Genomic DNA, 21263 nt, shown 5'->3' with positions numbered 1-21263 from the left:
CATCTTTGGTTATATTTTTTCTAGTAAAGGATGCTGAAGCCGCAATAGCTCAAGAATATCTGTAACTAATTCAAAAATACTCATTTGACCAGTTTTAGTAATAAGGAAGAGATGATCTCAAAACCAACTGATCCATCCCTGAGCCACAAAAAGAAAGGCAAGAAGTCTCAGAAGCCAGCTCTAGCATCCACCTCGCTTGAATAATTGGGTTTTCTTACATGAGTAAACCAAGGAGCAGTGACCCTCCTCTTTGTCATGGACTAGCTGTGGGTCAGAGCTGATCAAAACGACCTCAAGAAGCAGATGCATTCTGCAAAGAAAGGAGATAGAAACTCATCAGCTCTGCTCTGTAAGTCAGTCCTGGGCAAACCCGCATGATGTGGTTCCTCGCTCCGCCGAGATGCCTTGTCTACCTCGGACTTGGCTATAGCCCCTTCACAAATCACCAACGATTTGCTAAAGACAGTTGATAAGGAAGTCCCATGCCCATGCTGTCGGCTGCGAGCAAACATCAGCTCCTTCCCCAAGCCCCTAAACAAGCCAACATTTGGACTCAGAGCATCTTCAAAGACACAGTCTTCAGAACTCTGGTTTACTGTTACACGGAATTCCAAACATGAGGTTAGGCAATGAAGTGGAGAGCCTGTCTTAGGCCGAACACACATTACCCTTAACTCACACTGGGGAGAAATACAGCCCAGACTGTAGACCAAATCGATTTAGACTACCAACTCTTTCTGGGGAGGTCCATGCCCCAAGCAGCTCATCTCTGAATGCTTGCTGAAAGGGACTTCCAGAGCACAGGGCTTTGGCTCAGCTCCACAAAGTGCCAGAGTTGACTTTTCCACGACACACTGCATCCCAAGGGACCAAGAGCAGGGCAGGACGCTGGAATGGAGATGCTGCAGCCAACCCCAGCCTTTCCCAGCACAGAAGTGCAGGACTGGGAGTGAAGTCCTTCCCGGGTACTGGCTCCCAGCCAGGGGCCCCCCACCCCACTGCCAGCCACCTGGAGTGGAACCAGCCATAGTACTAAGATGTCTCTCCCCCTTCTCTACACTGGCCCTTGCCTACACGAGTGATGTTGGGAAAAGCCACCCTCGGATTATGGCCTCTGAGACCAAACTCCAGAGTGGACACAGGAAGACACTTCAGCAAGTCTGTGATGAAAATGGAATCAAGAGACAAGTCAATGGAATAGGCATTCTGTGTGTGGCTGAGACACCACTCAGGATGCCTGCCTCCCATTTCAGAGTACCTGGGTTCAAGTCCCAGCTCCCCTACTGATCCCCCTTCCTGCTATTGCACACCCTCGGAGGCAGCACCCATGTGAGGGACCCAGGTCGAGTTCTGGGTTCCTGGCTTTGTCTTGATCGGACACCAGCTATTGCCAGCATTTGAGGTGTGAACCAGTAGACAAATGATCTCTCTTTCTCTCTCTCTCTCTCTCTCTCTCTCTGAAAGAAATAAAGGAATAAAGGGAATTTTTGAAAAAAAGCTAATAATTTTGGTGCAAAATATCTAGAAATGTATGCATTGTATTTTCATAACATGCATTTTCCATGACCTTTCCGAAGACTCCACGTATGCATGGATTTCGAAATTTTTTTGCAGCGAAATTAACTGCATGTGGCACAGACATTTTGAAGCCCACTCCCCGATATCACAAAGGCAGTCTTGGCGAAAGTGTTTGCCGGCAGCACTGTCCAGGAAGAATGGGCTGGGGCTCCTGGGAGCAGGAGCCAGGTGCAGCCTGATGGCCAGCATGGCCAGGTGCCTGGTTTCCCTGCAGGCTAATCCCCCGAGTGCCCTGCACCCTGAGTTCCACGGCAGCTGGGGTGTCCGTCTGTGGGCAGCCACAGAACGGTGTCTGTTACCAAGAAGCCACGAAGCTCAGCTGCCACCATGCCCGTGGGAGTGTGGAAGGTGGCGTGGCTCCTCCAAGCCCCTCGTTCACCAAGGCAGCGTGCTACACGTCTTCCCTGGGCTCTGGTTTCTAAAGTCTCTGCCTCCCCAAGGACTGAAGAAGCCAGCCACCAGGCAGGGAGGGAAGGGCTGCTGAGGTGCCTTGACGACAACGTCCTCTTGGAAGGACTCAAGCCTTCCTCATTGCTGTTGGCTGACCCAGCAGAGCCATCTGGCATCAGTCCCCTCTGGAAAGTTTGCCTGAAACCTCAGAACAAATATTTCCCTCAATAAGAAACCCAAACTTTCTTGCTCACTTGCATCTTAATGCAATTATTTTAAGATTTATTTTATTCATTTGAAAGGCAGAGTGACAGAGAGAGAGAGAGAGAGAGTTCTTCCATCCACTGGTTCACTCCCCAAATGGATCCTCAGAGCTGGGCCAGGAATGACATCCTGGTCTCCCACATGAGTGGCAGGAGCCCAGGAACATAGGCCATCGCCTGTTGCTTTCCCAGGGGCCTGAGCAGGAAGCTGAATTGCAATGGGAACATCCAGGACTCGAACTGGCACTCTGATATGGGATGCCAGCATTGCAGGTGGCGGCTTTATCTGCTGCACCATGGCGCTGGCCCCAAACCAAACTCTCTCTTGCCACTTGGTTGAGGATGGGCAGAAAACACCCACAAGCCCACCTTAGCCCTCCAAAGCCCCAATCAAGTTGCCCTCCTAGATTGAAACATTAACTCTTCACTGTGTCATTCATCCTGAAGCCCCGCCTCGTTTCACAGCTACAGCCAATGGCGAGCCCCCTCCAGCCTACACCCGCACTTTGGGAACCACGACATAAACTGACCACCGAAGTTTCATCTAGGCTTGAGATGCACATTCTACATTACTCCATCATCACATCAGCAAACCAAGAGCAAGAGAAACCTGACCGTCTCGCTCCCGCGTCAGTGGAACTGTCTCGTGTGTTTGTGTTTTCTGTGCCCGTCTTACTCACCTTACCTAGTTCCTGCAGCACCCTTCACCATGCCACACGCAGTAGGCAATGAATCTCTCAGGTGGCATGACACAGCCAGGACTAAGGAAGGGAGCTCAACACCACAGAGCATGGCGAAGCCAGCGACTGACGCCATCCAGAATCACTCAGCAGGGAGCCCTACCTGCCCTGCCAGGAAAGTAAATGATCAGAATCTGCTCCCATTGGCCAGCGCCGCGGCTCACTAGGCTAATCCTCCGCCTTGCGGCGCCGGCACACAGGTTTCTAGTCCCGGTCGGGGCGCCGGATTCTGTCCCGGTTGCCCCTCTTCCAGGTCAGCTCTCTGCTGTGGCCAGGGAGTGCAGTGGAGGATGGCCCAAGTGCTTGGGCCCTGCACCCCATGTGAGACCAGGAGAAGCACCTGGCTCCTGGCTTCGGATCAGCACGGTGCACCGGCCACGGCGGCCATTGGAGGGTGAACCAACGGCAAAGGAAGACCTTTCTCTCTCTCTCTCTCTCTCTTTCTCTCTCTCTCTCTCTCACTGTCCACTCTGCCTGTCAAAAAAAAAGAAAGAAAGAAACAGCTCCCACGTGGCCACCTGCAGCCCACTGGCCACCCATGGTCTTCCTAGCTTTCCCATGAGGGAAGAAGAATTCCTTTGATAGCTGCTTGAATCAAATACACCTGATTCTTTTCAGACTACCAGCTATTTGCCACCTCATGTGGTTTTGGTATTTTCCCTCACTGAAGCCTTTGGAGTTTAAATACACAGTGTCTGCTGCCATCTGGTGGTCATCTCTGGGAGTTGCCAGCATCAAATAGCACAGCTCGTAGGAGCGTGTTTTTAAGTGGCTGGATAACACTTAATCTTTATTATAGCCCTGGATACCCGAATGATAACTGAGTTTCTAGAAAATGCTCCAACTGTCACTTAAAATTCTGAGTTGTGGCAAATAGTGCTGTCAAAAATTAAGAGCTAGCGTCATAAATGGGCTAAATACCCCCATCCTGGTATTTGATCGATCTATTATGGGACTTTTTTAAACCTTAATTTCCTCTTGTATGAAATGTGGATATTGGTGGTACCATTTTCCAGTACCATTATGAGGACCCCATGAAATAATGCACACAGGTGCTGGAAACAATGCCTGGTCCCTGGCAATAAGCCCTCCACACATCCCAGCTGATGGTGACACTGTCAGTGAAGTAAATCTGATGTTCATAACTCCAGGTCCACCCCAGATCAATCAAACCAGGATTCCCAGATTCGCAGGGGTGCTCTCCAGAGATCCCATTCAATGGATCCCAGAGAATGGAGGACTCTGAACAGTATCAGGGCACCAGGTCTGAAAGGGTCCCCAGGTGACTGTAAAAACACCCTCACAGAAAAGTCTGTGCTCATCTGGAGGTCAGCGTCGACCCCACACTTCCAGTCCGCCTGGAGCATCCACAGGGCATTTGCTGCGGATGAAGTACAGGGGGGTGAGGAAAATATGAAGGTGGCCCCTGCTCCATGAATGATGACCTCAATGGGAGGTGACGTGGCAGCGGGCAGCGGGGGGCACCTCAGGGGAAGGGGGGGCGGGGAAGGAGGGAGGCAGAGAGAGCAGGAGGAGCAGGTTTTGTCTTCAGGGCCAGTGTGTCGAAGAGAGGGCATTGCAAAAAAGCAGGCTAACCCCTGCCCCACCGGCTCCTCCACCCCCAGCACACACACACACACACACACACACACACAGTCTCAGGCACGCCTTGGTTGTGAGGCATCCAGCAGGCCTGGCCCCACCTCCCCCGTTCTGGCCAATGTCGATTCAGCAATGCACCCACACCCCAATATTGAGGTTATTTTTAAACTTAGGTAAATGAGCCATAATAACAGGGGGTGTTTTTTTAGAATTTTAATCCTTCTTTTTTTTTTTTTTTTTGACTCTACTTTTTAGCATCCTTGCCATCTTGCACTGCATTTTGCTTAGGCACTCAAAGCCGTGGCTCCCACTTCAATAGTGGTGGCAATGATGACGGCAGCTATGCAGGCTGAGCCCTGGCTTCTGGGTGCTGAAGGAGCTAAAGGGCAGATCAGTGCATGGCCGGCAGCCAGAGATGACCGCACATCACACTCCAAGTTCCTTCCAGTCACACACATACGTGCCTATGTGTACATGTGCGCTCTCCCGGCTCACGTAGCATTTGATAGATAAGTAGAAAGAGATCAAGATTGATATTAAGCATCCATCCATGACATGCTACAGTGGAAAAAATCCAAGTGTCACAAAACAGAGGCCACTCAAACAATAAATTTAGGCTTTTTTTAAAAGATTTATTTATTTGAAAGTCAAGGTTACACAGAGAGAGGAGAGGCAGAGAGAGAGAGAGAGGTCTTTCATCCACTGGTTCACTCCCAGTTGGGTGCAATGGCAGGAGCTGCACCGATCTGAAGCCAGGAGCTTCTTCCAGGTCCCCCACGCAGGTGCAGGGTCCCAAGAACGTGGGCCATCTTCTACTGCTTTCCCAGGCCACAGCAGAGAGCTGGATCGGAAGTAGAGCAGCCAGGACTTGAACCAGCACCCACATGGGATGCCAGCACTGCAGGCTGCAGCTTTTCCTGCTACGCCACAGCACCAGCACCATAAATTTAAGCGTTTAAGCTAAGCTTGTGTTTACTGTATATGTCAATAATCATGAAATGTTTGGGGCGATACTGGTGGGCAGTGGCTCCCTCTAAAGAGAGAAGAAAGACTATCAAGAATCATATTGATGATGAAAAAAACTTCCACACCTACTGTAAATCCTTCTGTAATGATTGCAACAAGCACATATGCATTTTACAATTCTCTGAAATTCAATGGTTTAATGTGTTTCCCAGCTCTGTGAACACAATGTATGTGTTAAGTGTGAAGATATAGAATAGAATACACGCATGCTTACATAGAATACACACAGGTATATAACACATCTATGAACGTGACGTAGGTATGGATTCACATGTCACATTGCTGCATGTGGTACGTATGTGAACATGATACACACAAAGGTGTTACCAAATTCCATGAAAACACATAAGACTGTTCCTGAAGTCTCAGATTCTACCTGGGAACTTCCTAAAACATTTTACATGCAATCAAAGGACTCCGACATTTTCCCAAAGTTGAGATGACACATAAATACTTTATGGAACCAACAAGCCTTCAACCAGCACATGTTCTGACCTGAAAAGTCACTGGGAGGAAAATCCTCCATGTGACATTCTGTGTAGACAAACCACGGCCTGTGGATCAAGTTTTAAACAAATCCCAAATTCAGAACTGTAAGCCCTCGCTCGACAGACTTCTCCAAAGTGTCCAATTTGCCAACAAAGGTTTGTTTTGCATTTCAGTGTGTCTAAATTAAATTAACCAACAACTTATTTAATTGTGTAAAGGAATTCTGTGCCTTGGTAAATGGCCTACTAATTTAAATCCAATATTCAACATTTCCAGTGTTAACAGAATTGCAATAATCTTTACTGAATCATAGATTCTGTTTTTGTAAAGATTTGTTTGTTTGTTTGTTTGTTTATGGGGGCAGGGGGAGGGGGAGCAGGAGAGAGAGATAAGGAGATCTCCCAAGCACCCACCGGTTCACTCCTCAAATGTCCACAACAGCCAGACAGAAGCCAAGAGCCAGGAACTCCATCCTTTTCTCACGTGGGTGGCAGAGGCCCAAGCACTGGGGCTGTTTCTGCTGCTTTCCCAGGCGTATTTGCAGGAAGCTGGATCAGAAGTGGAGCAGTCAAGACCTGAACCGACATCACAAGCTGCTGCTTACCCCACTGTGCCCAACGCCAGGCGTGAAATACACACTCTGCATGGGTGCATTTTTGAATCTACACTTGTTACCAGGGGTGGGGAGGAGACAGTCGGAAAATGGGGGAAGTTGTCTGCAGCATAAAGTTGCCCCAGGACTTGAGCTGATGCCTATATGGGATGCCAGCACGGCAGGCAGGGGATTCACCTACTATGTCACAGCGATCAAATGTTTTTTAAGTTCATTTTTAAGAGGGGCCATGCTTAATCTCTAGACCCAACAAAACAGGTAGTGTGCTAACTCGTCATTGCATGGGATCCCAGGGCGCGGGAGCGGGATCTTACTGTCCCGTCTCTGGAACCCGTGGGGCCGCCTTCCCCCAGTGCACTGCCTCTCGTCTGCTCTCCCCACAGGAGGACTACAACCAGCTGAGGCCGCTCTCCTACCCCAACACCGACGTGTTTCTGATCTGCTTCTCGGTCGTAAACCCCGCCTCCTACCAGAACGTCCAGGAGGAGTGGGTGCCGGAGCTGAAGGGCTGCATGCCCCACGTGCCTTACGTCCTCATAGGGACCCAGGTTGCAATGTGGACAGTGGTGGCGGGTGGCGGGGGCGGGTCTCCTACACCCACACCTCCTGTGGGCCCCAAGCCACCGTGCACGCTATGCAGGGTCCCAGACAGCAACGCCACGGGCGGAACCTCTCAACGTGTGCACGACTGTTTAGCTCACAGGTGAAAAGGTGGTAGAGCCCTTTAACAGGAGGAAGGAAATTGGGTATGACCTTTAAAAATTAATCTCTCCGGTTTTTTTCCAAAAAAATATATTTTTTTAAAAAATAGACGCCTCTCTGCAGCCTTGAATCAGAGTATAACGAGGCAAGAGTGTCAATTGCACATATTATGTAACATTTTTTATTATCTGAAGTCTGAAGTGCATGGGTGCTTTAGAATCACAAGATAGGCATGAGTGTCAAGAGGACTCCAGCCATCAGAACGGGCTATTAGAAGAGCTCCTTAACAATGCTTGTGCAGGAGGAGGAAATTCTCTTGTTCTCTTTACCCTGTGAACCCGTGGTCTTTCACACCAAAAAAAAAAAAAAAAAAAAAAAAAAAAAAAAAAGTTCAGGCAGATATAACAGATAACCCTTTGTCCCATTGAAGGTGGAGATTTAATTTGGAAAAGCAAAAAAAGAAAAAAAAAATAGTGCTCAGATCAGATCCAGGACCTAAGAAATCGCCTTATTTTTCAGACACAGCATGGGAGGGGGGAATCTCTAATGAAGTCACAGTTCCCAGTATCTGGAGAAGCTTGCAAGCTGAGCGCATCGCCTGCGGGCCTTTTTTTTTTTTTTTTTTTTTTTTTTTTTTTTTTTTTCCCAGATTGATCTCCGCGATGACCCAAAAACCTTGGCGCGTTTGCTGTACATGAAGGAGAAACCGCTCACCTACGAGCACGGCGTGAAGCTAGCCAAAGCGGTAGGGTGCGGTCGGCCTCGAATCCCCAGTGCACGCGGGCGTGGGGGCCAGGGTGGCGGCTGCCTCCCCGGCCGTGGGCCGCGTCGGGTTTCTGCAGCAAAGTGGGAGGCGCTTAGTTAGCCGGGTTTTCATTCGGAGGAAGACGCGGTGCACGCACAAGGTCCGGGCCCTCGCCGTCTGGTGCAGCTGCCTGCGGCGCGTCCACCTGCCACGTGCAATGAGTGGGGCTCAGAGCGAGTCACTGCACGCGGGCCCAGTCTCTCCGGGGACACTCGGGGCACTTCGTGGTTTTCCTGGGGGAGACTCAGCCCGCTATCTCTTCCCACGTGATGAAAGCCGCTTGGAGGGACTGCACTGTGGCACAGGCGATACCAGGAACAGCAGCACTGGCCGGGAATTCGCTAGCGGTGCAGAGACAGCGGCGGGCTGCGAGCCGGAACCCTCCGCATCGCCCGCCCCGACCCTGGCCACTTCACATCAGGGCGGCTTTTCACCAAATCGTTGCCTCCCCCACTCGCACTGGAAGGGAAGGCAGGTGCATGGAGATGCTTTGATTGGGCAGGAGGCGAGGGCCGCACAGTTCCATAACCTGGCCCATGCGGTCGCAAATCCACCAGCCCCGGCACAGGCTTGTTTTCTCTTTCTTAGCAACTAACCCTGTAAAACGCATGCCCGTGCAGGAATTAGAAGTCACTCTCCTGGGGCTGAAGCTGTGGCGTAGCAGGCTAAGTCTCTGCCTGCAGCACCAGCATCCCATATAGACACACAAGTTCGAGTCCTGGCTGCTCCACTTCTAATCCAGCTCCCTGCTAATCTGCCTAGGAAAGCAGTGAACATGGCCTAAGTCCTTGGTACCCTACACCCACGTGGGAGTCCCAGAGGAAGCTCCTGGCTTCAGAGATCCTGCCTTTGTGGCCATTTGGGGAGTGAACCAGCATCCCATGCAGTTTAATCCACCGTTCCGTAATAACAGCCCTGGCCTTTTGTTAAATGAACTACAAATTCTTTTCAAACAAAAACATATGCACTTCTTTTTATTACAACTTGCTTATCAGCTCCAAAGCTAAGTACGAGGGATCTTCAAAAAGATCATGGGAAATATATGATGTGGAAGAAATATTCCAGGACTTCTCCCCGACCCCACCCCACCCCCACATGCAGAGGAAGGCATTTAGCCTGTTAGTTAAGATGGCCACATCCTACATCAAAATTCCTTGAGTTCAGATCCTGACACCAGCTTCCTGCTAATGCAGACCCTGGGGGCAGCTGGTTATGACTCAAGTAATTGGATTTGGGCTGCCTACGTGGGAAGCTTGGATTGACTTCTCAGCTCCCAGGTGTAGCCACACCAGCACTGGGCTGTGGTGGGCATTTGTCATGTGAGTTTTCAGATGGCACTGTGCTGGTGCGCTCTCTCTCTCTTCCTCTGTCTCTGTCTGTGTGTGTGTGTGTGTCCCGTTCAAAGAAAGCTTTTTATTCCATTTCCATGAACTTCTTTAAGTACTCACGTATGATACACTTAACTAGAAATGAATTGAAGAAGATTATAGAGCCAGTACTGTGGCTTAGTAAGTTAGGCCACCACCTGTGACTCCGGTATCTCATATGGGTGCTGGTTCAAGTCCTTGCTGCTCCACTTCCGATCCAGCTTCCTGCTAATGCACCTGGGAAAGCAGCGGAAGATGGCCCAAGTCCTTAGGCCCCTGCATACATGTGAGAGACTTAGAGGAAGCTGCTGGCTCCTGGCTTTGTCCTGGCTCAGTCATTGCAGCCAATTGGGAAGTGAACTAGCAGATGGAAGATATTTCTCTCTCTCTCTTTCTCTCTCTCTCTGTCTTCCTCTCTGTCTCCCTTTCCTTCCCTCCCTCCCTCCCTCCCTGTCTCCCTGTCTCTATAACTCAAGTAAATACATAAATCTTTAAAATAAATAAATAGGAAAAAAAACTGATTAGGACACCCACATCCCACATTGGAGCGTCTGGGTTCGAGACCAGGCTCGGCTCCCTATGCCAGTTTCCTGCTAACTCATACCCCCAGGAAACAGCAGGTGAAGGGTCAAGTCCTGGAGTCCCTGCCACCCACACAGGTGACCCAGACTGAGTTGATAGCTCCTGACTCCAGCCTGGCCCAGATCCAGCTGTTGTGGGCACGTGGGGTGTGAATCAATAGGTATAACCCACCTCTCTCTCTCCCCCCCTTCTCTGTTTCTCAAATGCATTTAAAAAACAATACATAAGTAAATAAAAACGTTTGGCTCTCATTTAGTGCATGCACACGTGGTCCAGAAACACCCACATGCAATTCGCAGCCGTGCCATTTTCCACACCCAGGAGGAGGTCCCCACGGGCTGAGCCCTGCTGTTTGCAGGAGCCTGGTTTCTGCGGCCCTTGCCGCTCACCTGTCTCCACCTCTGTCCTTTCTGCTTCCTAGCCTCACTTCTCTTAGGAATGTGAGTTTGTTTATTTATTTATTTGCCCCCTCTGAAAAGAAGTCATTGCAAAGCCTCCCATCTCATTGCAGGCTTATCCCAAGCAACAATGGCTGAGTTCACCTCTTTCCCGCTTCTTGCCTGTTTCTCCTAGCAACTGTCCTCGGACGCAGAGAGAATCATGTTTAGCTTACAGAATCCAATTTAGAAGAAAGCCGCCCACGTTGTTAACTTGCTTCGTCACCACCCGTGTAATGACAGGGATGCTGTGAGAGTCTCCTCTTGGGCCCTTCTGCCGAGGAGTGGTTCACAGTAAGAGCGTTTAGGGGGTGTTCACGACGCACTGGGCTGGGCGCCAGGCACTCTGCTTTGCTGTCTCTCTTCGTCTCCCAGCAGCCCTAGAGGGGTGCGTGTGTGTGTGTGTGTGTGTGTGTTATCAGCTCCCCTTTCCTAGGGCAACATCACAGCCACACAGGTAGGAAGTGGCAGCACTGCCTAGAAACTGTGCTTCCCCGCCCACCCCCGCCATGCTCCTCTGCCTCCCTCCTATAATCCGAAAAGACCCCCCTTCAGCTTGGGCGTCTCTTTTCCATACTGACTTTCTGTACTTTATCGCACATACCAGGAGGCTGCAAAGAGCTTGTGGGAAATGGAATGAAAAGATAAGTTTATTCGAGTGCAAATATTGTTCTGAAGTCCATGCAATGTTTGCATAATATGCACTTTTCATGAATATTTGAAAGACCCCCAAGTACGTAAGTTTCAAAAATTCTTTCCACCCCAAAAATTATCTTTGAATTCCTTTTCTCATAAACTTCTTGAAGTACCCGCATAGTCTTCCCAAAACTTAAATCCTTGGAGCCCCTGGTCCCAACTTCCTGCTAGGAGGCGGTAAATGATGGCCCAAGTGCTTGGGTCCCAGAAGAGTGCTTACAACTCTGGCTCAGGACACAGAGCCTCAGCTCTGCCATTCTCTTAGCTGTGTGGCTGCAGCAAGGTTACTAAACCTCTCTGGGCAGTAGTTTCCCTGAGCCAAAAAAGGAGGATGGTGACAGGCTCAACTCAGTAAGTTTTGGGAATTTTTTTTTTTTTTTTTTGAGAGGCAGAGCAACAGAGAGAAAGAAAGAGATCTTGCATCTGTCAATTCGTTCCCCAAATGGCCACAACAACCAAGGCTGGGCCATCCCAAAGCCAGGAGCCTGAAACTCCATCTGGGTCTCCCTCATGGGTGGCAGGGGCCCAAGCACTTCCCAGGCGCATTGGCAGGGAGCTGCATCACAGACTGAGCAGCAGCTGGGACTCGAACTGGCGCCCACCCGGGATGCCGGTGTTGCAAGCTCAGGCTTAACGTCCTGTGCCACACCACCAGGCCCACTTTGAGAAGTCCTGAGATGCTGACATGAGATCCCGCAGCACAAGGTACAGCCTAGCAAATGAGCGATGCTGCTCCACGCCCGAGCCCACCGATGCCTGGGGACAGCCGGGGGCCCTCTGCCTGTACCCCTGCCGCTGTGTGTCTAACTCTATGACAACCCAGAAGTGCAAGGTTTTCTTCCACTTGGTTAGTTACTGTGGGTTGGCTGGTTGGTTGGTTGTTAATTTCTTCTTGTCAAACTTGTGTTTTCTGTCAATCTCTGAGAAATTCCCCGTGTTTTGAGCCAATACCTTTTTGCAATCAGAAAAGTGCTCTCTGGGTACAACCTCAGGCTCTCCTTTCTTCTTGAAAATCAGTCATTAGGTACAGGGTGCTGCAGGGACCCCCTAGTCCTGAGCTCCCATACATGCGTTCTACACATTCTGCAAGTTTCTTTGCTCCAAAAAGCAGAAGTCATTTGTGTAAGAGAAAGAAGACAGTTTTCCATTGCACATCTCTCAGGGCCCACGTGCTAGCTTTCAGCAATCTCTCTAACGAATGTGGCCGCGCCTTTTCCCCAAACCAGGACGGATTTTTCACTCTGAGGCACAGAGCACTCCAGGTCTGGTCATCAGACTCACCGCATAACAGAGCACTGTTTTTCGCACCTGTTTCCCAAATCACACCCAAAATCTGCTGGCCACTTTTTCTGGCACTCTCTCTATAACGTGAGGTTACGTTAACCCAGTTACACAATCATGCCTTTATTTGCTATTGCATTCTCTTCAAAACTTCTGGGACTGGGAGAGACAAGTTTGGGCTCCTCCTGCACCATCAGAAGGTGAACTCTGACTTGCTGAGGGCAGGACAGATGCGGAGAGGGGGGTGACCCAGCCAGTTTGCAGCTCAGCCAAGCACTCCAGGGATTTCTAGACTGACCCCAAGGCTGACGGTGGTTGTGGGGAGGTATTCTAGACAGAACAGCCCCATCACATTTTCTAGATGTTTCTCAGTGTGACTAGTAAGTCAGTGTATGACAAGTAGCCATTCAGTTGGCACATTTGCTAGGTTAGTGTGTTTATTTTTATGTGTATTTATTGGAGAGGCAGAGAGACAGAGGTAAGGGGCTCCCATTCACTAGATCTCTCCCCCAAATACCCACAATAGTCAGGGCTGGGCCAGGTCAAAGCAGGGAGCCAGGAACTCAAACCAGGTCTCCTTGGGGTGGGGGTGCAGGGTGGCAGGGACACAACTACTTGAGCCATCCATTGCTTCCCAGGGTCTGCATTAGTAGGAAGCTAGAATCCAGAGCAAACCTGGGACTCAAACACAAATATTCCAACGTGGGACATGGATGTCCAGGCAGCATCCAAGATGCCAGGCCAAATGCCCGCCTTGGACGAGTCTGCTTCCCAGATGTGTTCGTATCGGGCATGGGCACAAACCCAAAAGGCAACGCTTCGTGACATTATTAGCAACAGTACTCCTCCACCATATCTGCTTTTAACTTTTAAGGTTATTTCTTAATCTAAAGGCCAAACAATGGTCAAAATGAAAGCCGTACCACAGGTTTGCATCATCCACCGATTTGCCTTTGGTTCATGCAGCAGGTGCTTTTAGCAGCTTGAAACAAAAGGAGTGTGGCGGGGGGGGGGGATCATGTCTGTTGGAGAAGTTAAGAAATTGTTTCAGGCCCCAGCTTTATGTCATGCTCGGTTTTCGTGTCCGTGGCCTTTCAAACAAGTGGACAGCCTCATTTCACTGTCCACTTGACCAGCTTCATGCAGCGCTGAGATCAGGAGCACAGGTACTGTGGTGAAACAAGGAAAAAGAACACACATCAGGAGACCCAGACTCCGGGGCTACGTCTTCCCCTGGCTGGGTCCTGCCTTTCCACAATTAATTTGACCTTTCTCAGGCCACTCCCACTTGATTCTAAGCTGAAATGCAACCTGCTTTACTGCACACATTGTAAATGGGCTGGCTGGCTGCGGTCATATATTCCCTCAGGTGTCTTGCTTGACAGGATGTTTTTTTTTTTTAATTTATTTATTTGAAAGTCAGAGTTACACAAAGAGAAGAGAGGTAGAGAGAGAGAGAGGTCTTCCATCCACTGGTTCACTCCCCAGTTGGCCGCAATGGTTGGAGCTGCACCGATGCAAAGCCAGGAGCTTCTTCCGGGTCTCCCACATGGGTGCAGGGGCCCAAGGACTTGGGCCATCTTCTACTGCTTTCCCAGGCCATAGCAGAGAGCTGAATTGGAAGTGGAATAGCCGGGACTAGAACCGGTGCCCATTATGGGATGCTGGCACTGCAGGCCAGGGTGTTAACCCACTGCATCACAGCCCTGGCCCAGAAAGGATGTCTTAAATATTGGAAAATATTCAATAAGAATCCAAATTTCCTATTCCTCTTGATATGGACAACAGTGAATCACCATTCCCACAAGGAAGCTGAGTAAGATGGCTCACTCTGGAGGGGGCATTCTCCTACAGTCTCCACCCCGCCCTCCTGTCTCACACTAACCCCGCCGCCTCATTTGCATAAGCTACTGGCCACGATAGGTGGACGATTTTGCTGTCCTATTTTCAGACATTAAAAGCTGTCTCCAGAAGCTCTCCCACCCAGCCAAACTCTCCCGAATCAGCTTTAATTTCTCAAAGTCCTTCTTAGAACATGAGATGCAAGGACAAATATGGCTTCAGGTGCCTTTATTTTGAAAAGGCGGCCCATATCCTATTGTTGAATCATACTGAGCTAGTGAGCTATTAAAACCCCTGGTCTCTTTCACAGTAAATGACAAGTCTACATAGCCTGAGATTATTTTTTTTAATGAGGATCTACAGGGCTGGCCTGAGTTTCTGTGTTTTTCACAGAGATGTGACTATCAAATACACAGTATACCATCATCAAAAGCTTTGAAATAAAAGTATAAAATATTGTGTCACTTAAACACACAGACTGTACACTAAGGATTTCTCTGTCACGAAGGTATAGTGCAATTTTTATTTTTACAAGTTCAGGGTTTTTTTTTTTAATTTCTTGCCTTTCACAGTATGGAAACGCTGAATAATAGCACCGATTAAGGATCTTGTAAGAGGTACCTTTTTTAAGAATGACCTCTAAGACCACACCACCGCCCTCTGTAGGCTTGGCCAGCCTAGGGCACCCTGGGCACACAGAAGAACATGCACTCCACTGGCACTGACTTTCCCATTATGCATGCAAACGAGAGGACACTAAAAACAACTTCAGGCGGCTCTATTGCTTAGAAAATGCGTTTCGTCCATATCACGGATGCTGCGTCCTCTCCTGATGCTCTGTATTTGTGTGGTTTTTACAGTCTTACATTAAGCATAAATGTTTGTGGCTCATTTTCAGAAGGCACCACCTACCAAAAGTGATCCAGAACCGTTCATTTCTAAGATTAAAATGTAAAAATTAAAAATTACTCAAACGTGAGGTTGGCAGACACAAATTGAGATGCAAAAGAGGAACCAGAGTTCAAAGTGGCCCCTAGGCTGTTTGCAGGACAGAGAGGAGGGAGGATCTGAGTAGGCAGAGGGCTGCCCCTCTCTCATACTCTCTCTCTCTCTCTCTCTCTCATACTCTCTCTCTCTCTCTCTCATACTCGTCTCTCTTCTTCATTTCAGATCGGAGCGCAGTGCTACTTGGAGTGCTCGGCCCTGACGCAGAAGGGTCTCAAAGCCGTTTTCGACGAAGCGATCCTCACCATTTTCCACCCCAAGAAAAAGAAGAAACGCTGCTCGGAGTGCCACGGCTGCTGCTCCATTGTCTGAGGAGGCTGAGGACCCACCGAAGGGTGAGAAAGGCGGCCAGTCTCCGGGACCCGGTCCCGCCGGACAGGACTGCGCGACCAGAAAGGAATCCCCATCCCCCACCCACCCGAGAGCCCGCCCAGGCACAGTGTCCTGCCCACCGCCACGTCCGCCCTGCAGCCCGCAGCCTCCACTGCACACTCTATGAGAATGCGGAGCCGGCTTCTGACCGTGCACCCCCTGAACATGCTGGAAACAAAGTGGGAGGCCACCTTGCATTTCACGTCTCTTCCCCCCAAGAGCATGAAGCCAGCCGGAAGTTCCTCCCTTGAGCCTGGGGCAAGCCGGAAGTGCCTCCCATGAGCATGAGGCCTACCGGAAGTTCCTCCCATGAGTCTGGGGCCAGCCGGAAGTCCTTCCCATAAGCCTGAGGCCAGCCGGAAGTTCCTCTCATGAGCATGAGGCCAGCCGGAAGGAAATCATCAAAGGAAAACCAAAACTGTGTTCCACCATTCGGTGGCCTTTAGTTGATGCCTTTGACAAAACATGGGAATACGATATGTACTAACCTCTTTTTTCTAAATCTGCTGTTATACTCACGTGTCTTATATTCGTTTATATTATCCCAGAAATATCCTAAATTCCAGTTGACTCAGGCCTTACAAATCCATACCAAAGTAGCCTAAAGATACAGCATTTTATATTCACGTACAGTTTCACGGTGTTGCTACCAAAGCTGTCAGAACCAGCGTGTACCTCGGAATGGCTGTGTACAAGAAGACATGAGAAAACCTTGATCTCTGAATCTGGTTGAAAGAAAAAAAAAAAAAAAAAAAAAACACCAGCTGAGTTGTTGGCAGGCCCACACACATTCTTGCCAACGATTCACCCTACAAGTGCTTAAGTTGGTAGGTAGTCTGAGCTTTTTCATCTACTACTGCCATGGCAAACAAAAAAATATGAATTGTGCTCAAGAAAGTAGTATTTCTGCATTTCATCAAAATTGGAAGGATATGGCAGGACTCATCATTTAAAATATTCTTTGTTCAGTAAAGTAGACATTTCTGCTCCCTCTCCTCCCTGTTGTAGCCCTGTTCCTCCCATGATGTTATTCTTTCTCCCATGCCTACCCCACCCTTCATTATTCCCAGTCATAACCCGAACTGGCCATTGGCATGAAAAAAATCAAGAGTTAAAAAAAACCCCAAAGGTCAAGCAAAGTGCCTCAGCTTCCCTGCCCACTTTCAACTTGCCCTGTGTAGTTCCCATTCCACCAAATGGCATTTTCCAGTTACAATCAGAAAACTGTACAATTATTGTCCCCCATCTTTCCTTATTCATCCTCCCAAAAGTCTAGTTAGGGACTAGATTTGTGAGTGCCAAGCCCTGGATCCGTTTCCAGAATAATCTGCCACGAAAAGCAGGAACTTTGACCTTGAGAAGGTCAATGCTCCCAGTAAGGAGTCGTGAGCCCTTTCCATGTGACAACTGCAAACACCCAGGAATTCTTGTGTCATAAGTGAGTCACTTCCTACTCTTATATTAGAAGCCATAATCATTCATATTTGCTTATCACCTGGTTATATACTTAATCATTATTTTAATTGTATAAGCAGAGTGGATCTTTACATGTAAAATTACACCAATCCTAGTCGAAGACTTTCCGGATTCGAGCTCCCTCTGTTGGAGGGGAGGGGGCACAAAACTCCTCTTCCTTCTGCTCCTAGAAGAAGCACATAGAAAGGAATTGTATGGTGTGGGGGGTCTTTCCCATTAAGACCTTCCAGAACACTCTGTCAGTTTTAGGGGGTTTTGTTTGTGTGTTTGCTTAGAATTTCTAAAATGTGTTTTCCCTTTTTTCACATTTCAAGTACTAGTTCCCATCTCATCTAATTGCTAACACACACACACACACACACACATCCCTAAAGCAAACGGGAGTTTTGTAAGCCAAAGCTTGACATTTAGAGAAAACAAGGACCTTCTGCCTTAGTAAATGGGAATCAACTGTGTATGAACTATAGCTCTGCAAAGGTTATGATTTCATCCTTTACAAACAATAATGAGCATTTAGCCCTGTAATAAAGGAAGTGTGTCAGCCAGTTTTGTTACATTATTGCATAGTTACTTGCTAAGGGGCCGCTCCTCACTTCTCACTGACTCTAATGAAGAATTGAGAGCAACATGTTTGTTCTGCCAAGGAGAATTTTCCAGATGTGTGCACTTCACAGGCAAATAGCTCCGCAGGTCATCTCCTCCCTAACGGGCCATGGGGATTAACTTGTTCACAGTGGGGCAATCACTCCCTCAACTAGAAGCAGAATGTGGCTGGAGATTTTCAGTGTCGGGAGAGCACAGGCTCCAAGAGGTCTTATGAGTGGATTACCCAGTAAAATCATGTACAACAAAGCAACCTACGTGACTTAATGTCATTCCACCAAATTCATCATATAGTCCCTGCTTCATGGCAATGCCTAGCTCAGTTCACGAAAAAGTGCTTTCTACCCTAAGAGTGAATAAAGCTAAAGCTATGTCTGAAACCAAAGATACAGGAAGAGACCCAGAAATCTGAAGAAGGTCCACATCATTTTCCAAAGTCAACAAGTGGCAGCTATCTCTGTTTGAGAAAACAGTCTTGACTTTACAGAGTTTAAAAAAAAAAAAAAAAAAAGGCCTCAGAAATGACAATCCAATTTCTCCATGTACAGAGGAGAGACTCAGGCCTGGAGAGATGTGTTGTGCAGGAGTAAGATGTATCTTGGCTTTTCTGCTTCCCATCCAATGCCTGTCAACTCAATACAGCCAGTTATCATTACCACACATATTAAGTTGGAGTTTTCCTAGACATACCATAGGAATTGCATGTGCTTATTCAATAGATAATAGATTCCAGCTACATTTCAGACACAAAACTTTATATAGTTAGACCACTATAAACAAGGTAATCCATCAAACTACGAGTGAGCTAGAGACAAGAATTTTATCTATGGGCTAATATGCCTGGAATACAGCAATGAAATCCCAACCTAATGGCTTGTTCAAATGGCTAGCTTGAAAGAGATCTTTTCACTCCACTGTTTGTAGAATTAACAGATGTTGGGAACACAAAAGGACTAAGCTCCAAGTCAATGCCATATCCACAGTAAGAAAATTGGCCTGATTTCTACCAAAAAAAATTACATTCAAAGCACAAATGCGGAAGTCAAAAACTCCAGCAATCCTAAACCAGGAAGGGCTAAGATGAGAAGTCACACGCAAATGAGAGGAAGAAGAGCTTGGTCCTAAGCCTTCAATGACAATATATCCAATCATGATATGCAAAGAATCATCTGGAGGGTTTCTAGTTCATAAGAAAAGTAACAAATGATGCACTTATAACCAGATGCAATTTTCACAAAAATACCCGTAAGGAAATAGTGTTAAAATGGAAGTCAGAGAGCAGTCACAATTGGATTCCTAGTTTTAGGAGAAAATCAAAGAAGCTAAATCCAGAATTGGAAGCCAACAAACATGTCGTTATTTAGGGTGTAAGCGTGTAGGCGCAGCAACCCCGAAAGGTAGAGCGTCTTCAGGAAGAAATATTTGACTTGAGAGAAGACCCTCAAGGTGCCGTATTACGTTCATCAAAGCAAAACCAAAGTAATGAAAGCCTAGAACTTCAAGCTCTGCTTTAGAAGAAGGTCCGACACGGTGCTGGAGAGTAGGATCTAGCCAGTTATTGTGGGTTTTTAAATCCATCCCCGTGTTTCGCTGCCAGAAGCCAGAAAGAGAACCACTCCAAGGGAGTTGCTAACTCCTGCCTGGCCCCCAGCGGCTCTGGGGGGAAAGGATGGTTTTGTATAGAGTGCTCCAGGGTCAGCAGGGCCAGGGTCGTGATAAAACCACCTCTGGATTCCCTACAAATGAGTGGAGCTCTGCTCAATGCTTTTTGGATCCTTAATGGCAGTGAGGGGCCTACCTCTCCGACGTTCTCTGCCTTTGGGAGGGTATTTGTAAAAGTTTATGGGAAATGGAATTAAAAAATAAATTTATTTTGGCACAGAAAAAATCTTGAAATCCATGCATAGTGTTTTCTTTTTTTTTTAAGATTTTCATTTATGTATTTGAGAGGTAGAGTTACAGACGATGAGAGGGAGAGACAGAGAGAATGGTCTTCCATCCATTGCTTCATTCCCCAGATGGCCACAACAGCTGGAGCTGCACCTATCTGAAACCAGGAGCCAGGAGCTTCCTCCAGGTCTCCCACAAGGGTGCAGGGGTCCAAGAATTTGGGCCATCTTCTACTGCTTTCCCAGGCCATAGCAGAGAGCTGGATCAAAAGTGGAGCAGCTGGGACTTGAACCAGCACCCATATGAGATGCCAGCACTGAGTCAGCGGCTTTATCCACTATGCCACAGCACTGGCCCCAGCTAATAACTTATATGAATGATATTTCTTTACCTTCAGTGGGAAATTTCTGAATAACATAAATAACATTTTAAAAGCACAACCACAATAACAAAACAGCCAGAGCAGTCCTTGACTTTGAAATTCCACTGCAGGAATTTGGAGCCTTGGTCATATGACTCCTGCTCACAGCCTATTTGGTTTCTTTTTCAGGGATCTTATGCCGATGCAAGGGTTGCTTTGGTGGTGCGTGTGTGTGTTTCATACAAGCTCTACCCTGTTGGTTTCACCCTGGTCTGTGAGTTCTCCCATGGCTCACAAGTTTCCTGATAACTATGCAAGATCAGCAATAATTTCATGGAAAATGTATATTGTGGGGAAAAAAAAAACAACTATGCGTGCATTTCCACAACTTTTTTGCACCAAAATAAACCCGGCTCCTGATCCTGTTTTTTCCATGATGAATCTCTGCCGTACTCTCTTAAAGATGGAGGAATTTTGGTGTTTTTTTGTTTTTGTTTTTGTTTTGGTTTTTGTTTGTTTGTTTGTTTGTTTGACAGGCAGAGTGGACAGTGAGAGAGAGAGACAGAGAGAAAGGTCTTCCTTTTGCCGTTGGTTCACCCTCCAATGGCTGCCTTGGCCGGCACGCTGCAGCCGGCGCACTGCGCCAATCCGAAGGCAAGAGCCAGGTACTTATCCTGGTCTCCCATGGGGTGCAGGGCCCAAGCACTTGGGCCATCCTCCACTGCACTCCCTGGGCACAGCAGAGAGCTGGCCTGGAAGAGGGGCAAGCGGGACAGAATCCGGCGCCCCGATTGGGACTAGAACCCGGTGTGCCGGCACCGCAAGGCGGAGGATTAGCCTAGTGAGCCGCGGCACCAGCCTTTGTTGTATTTTTTTGGCAGGTGCTCCAAGCCCGCCTCCACAGGTGGCTGTCTTGGCTGAACAGGATCTGATTGATGTTACAGGGATGTGATGTCTGGAGTGCTATATAGAGAGGGCTCCAGGGCCCAAACCTGAGTCTCACCCTGAAGCAACCTTGGCACCCTTAGCCTCCCAGTGGCTGCACACTGCTGCCTCCCAGGTCTGCATTAGCAGGAAGCTGTATCAGGAATGGAGCTGGGATTCGGACCGAGGCACTCTGAAGTGGGACGCAGGCATCCCAAC

At 48.4% G+C, this 21263-nt stretch overlaps 1 protein-coding gene across 1 annotated transcript in view; it reads left to right on the top strand.

The window, feature by feature from the left end:
- The window catches only part of RHOJ (ras homolog family member J), a 93868-nt gene extending 74111 nt beyond the window's left edge, over positions 1-19757 (top strand). The window contains exons 3-5 of the mRNA XM_002719551.5: positions 7085-7249; positions 8053-8148; positions 15584-19757. Of these exons, the coding sequence (XP_002719597.1) occupies positions 7085-7249; positions 8053-8148; positions 15584-15730 (408 nt within the window). The 3' untranslated portion in view covers positions 15731-19757. The remainder of the gene's footprint in view (positions 1-7084; positions 7250-8052; positions 8149-15583) is intronic.
- Positions 19758-21263: the final 1506 nt, after the last annotated feature.

This window comes from Oryctolagus cuniculus, chromosome 20 (assembly GCF_964237555.1).
Source record: "Oryctolagus cuniculus chromosome 20, mOryCun1.1, whole genome shotgun sequence".
NCBI classification, from domain to species: domain Eukaryota; kingdom Metazoa; phylum Chordata; class Mammalia; order Lagomorpha; family Leporidae; genus Oryctolagus; species Oryctolagus cuniculus.
The sequence above is the reverse complement of the archived record's forward strand: the minus strand, read 5'-3'. Positions and strand labels throughout refer to the sequence as shown.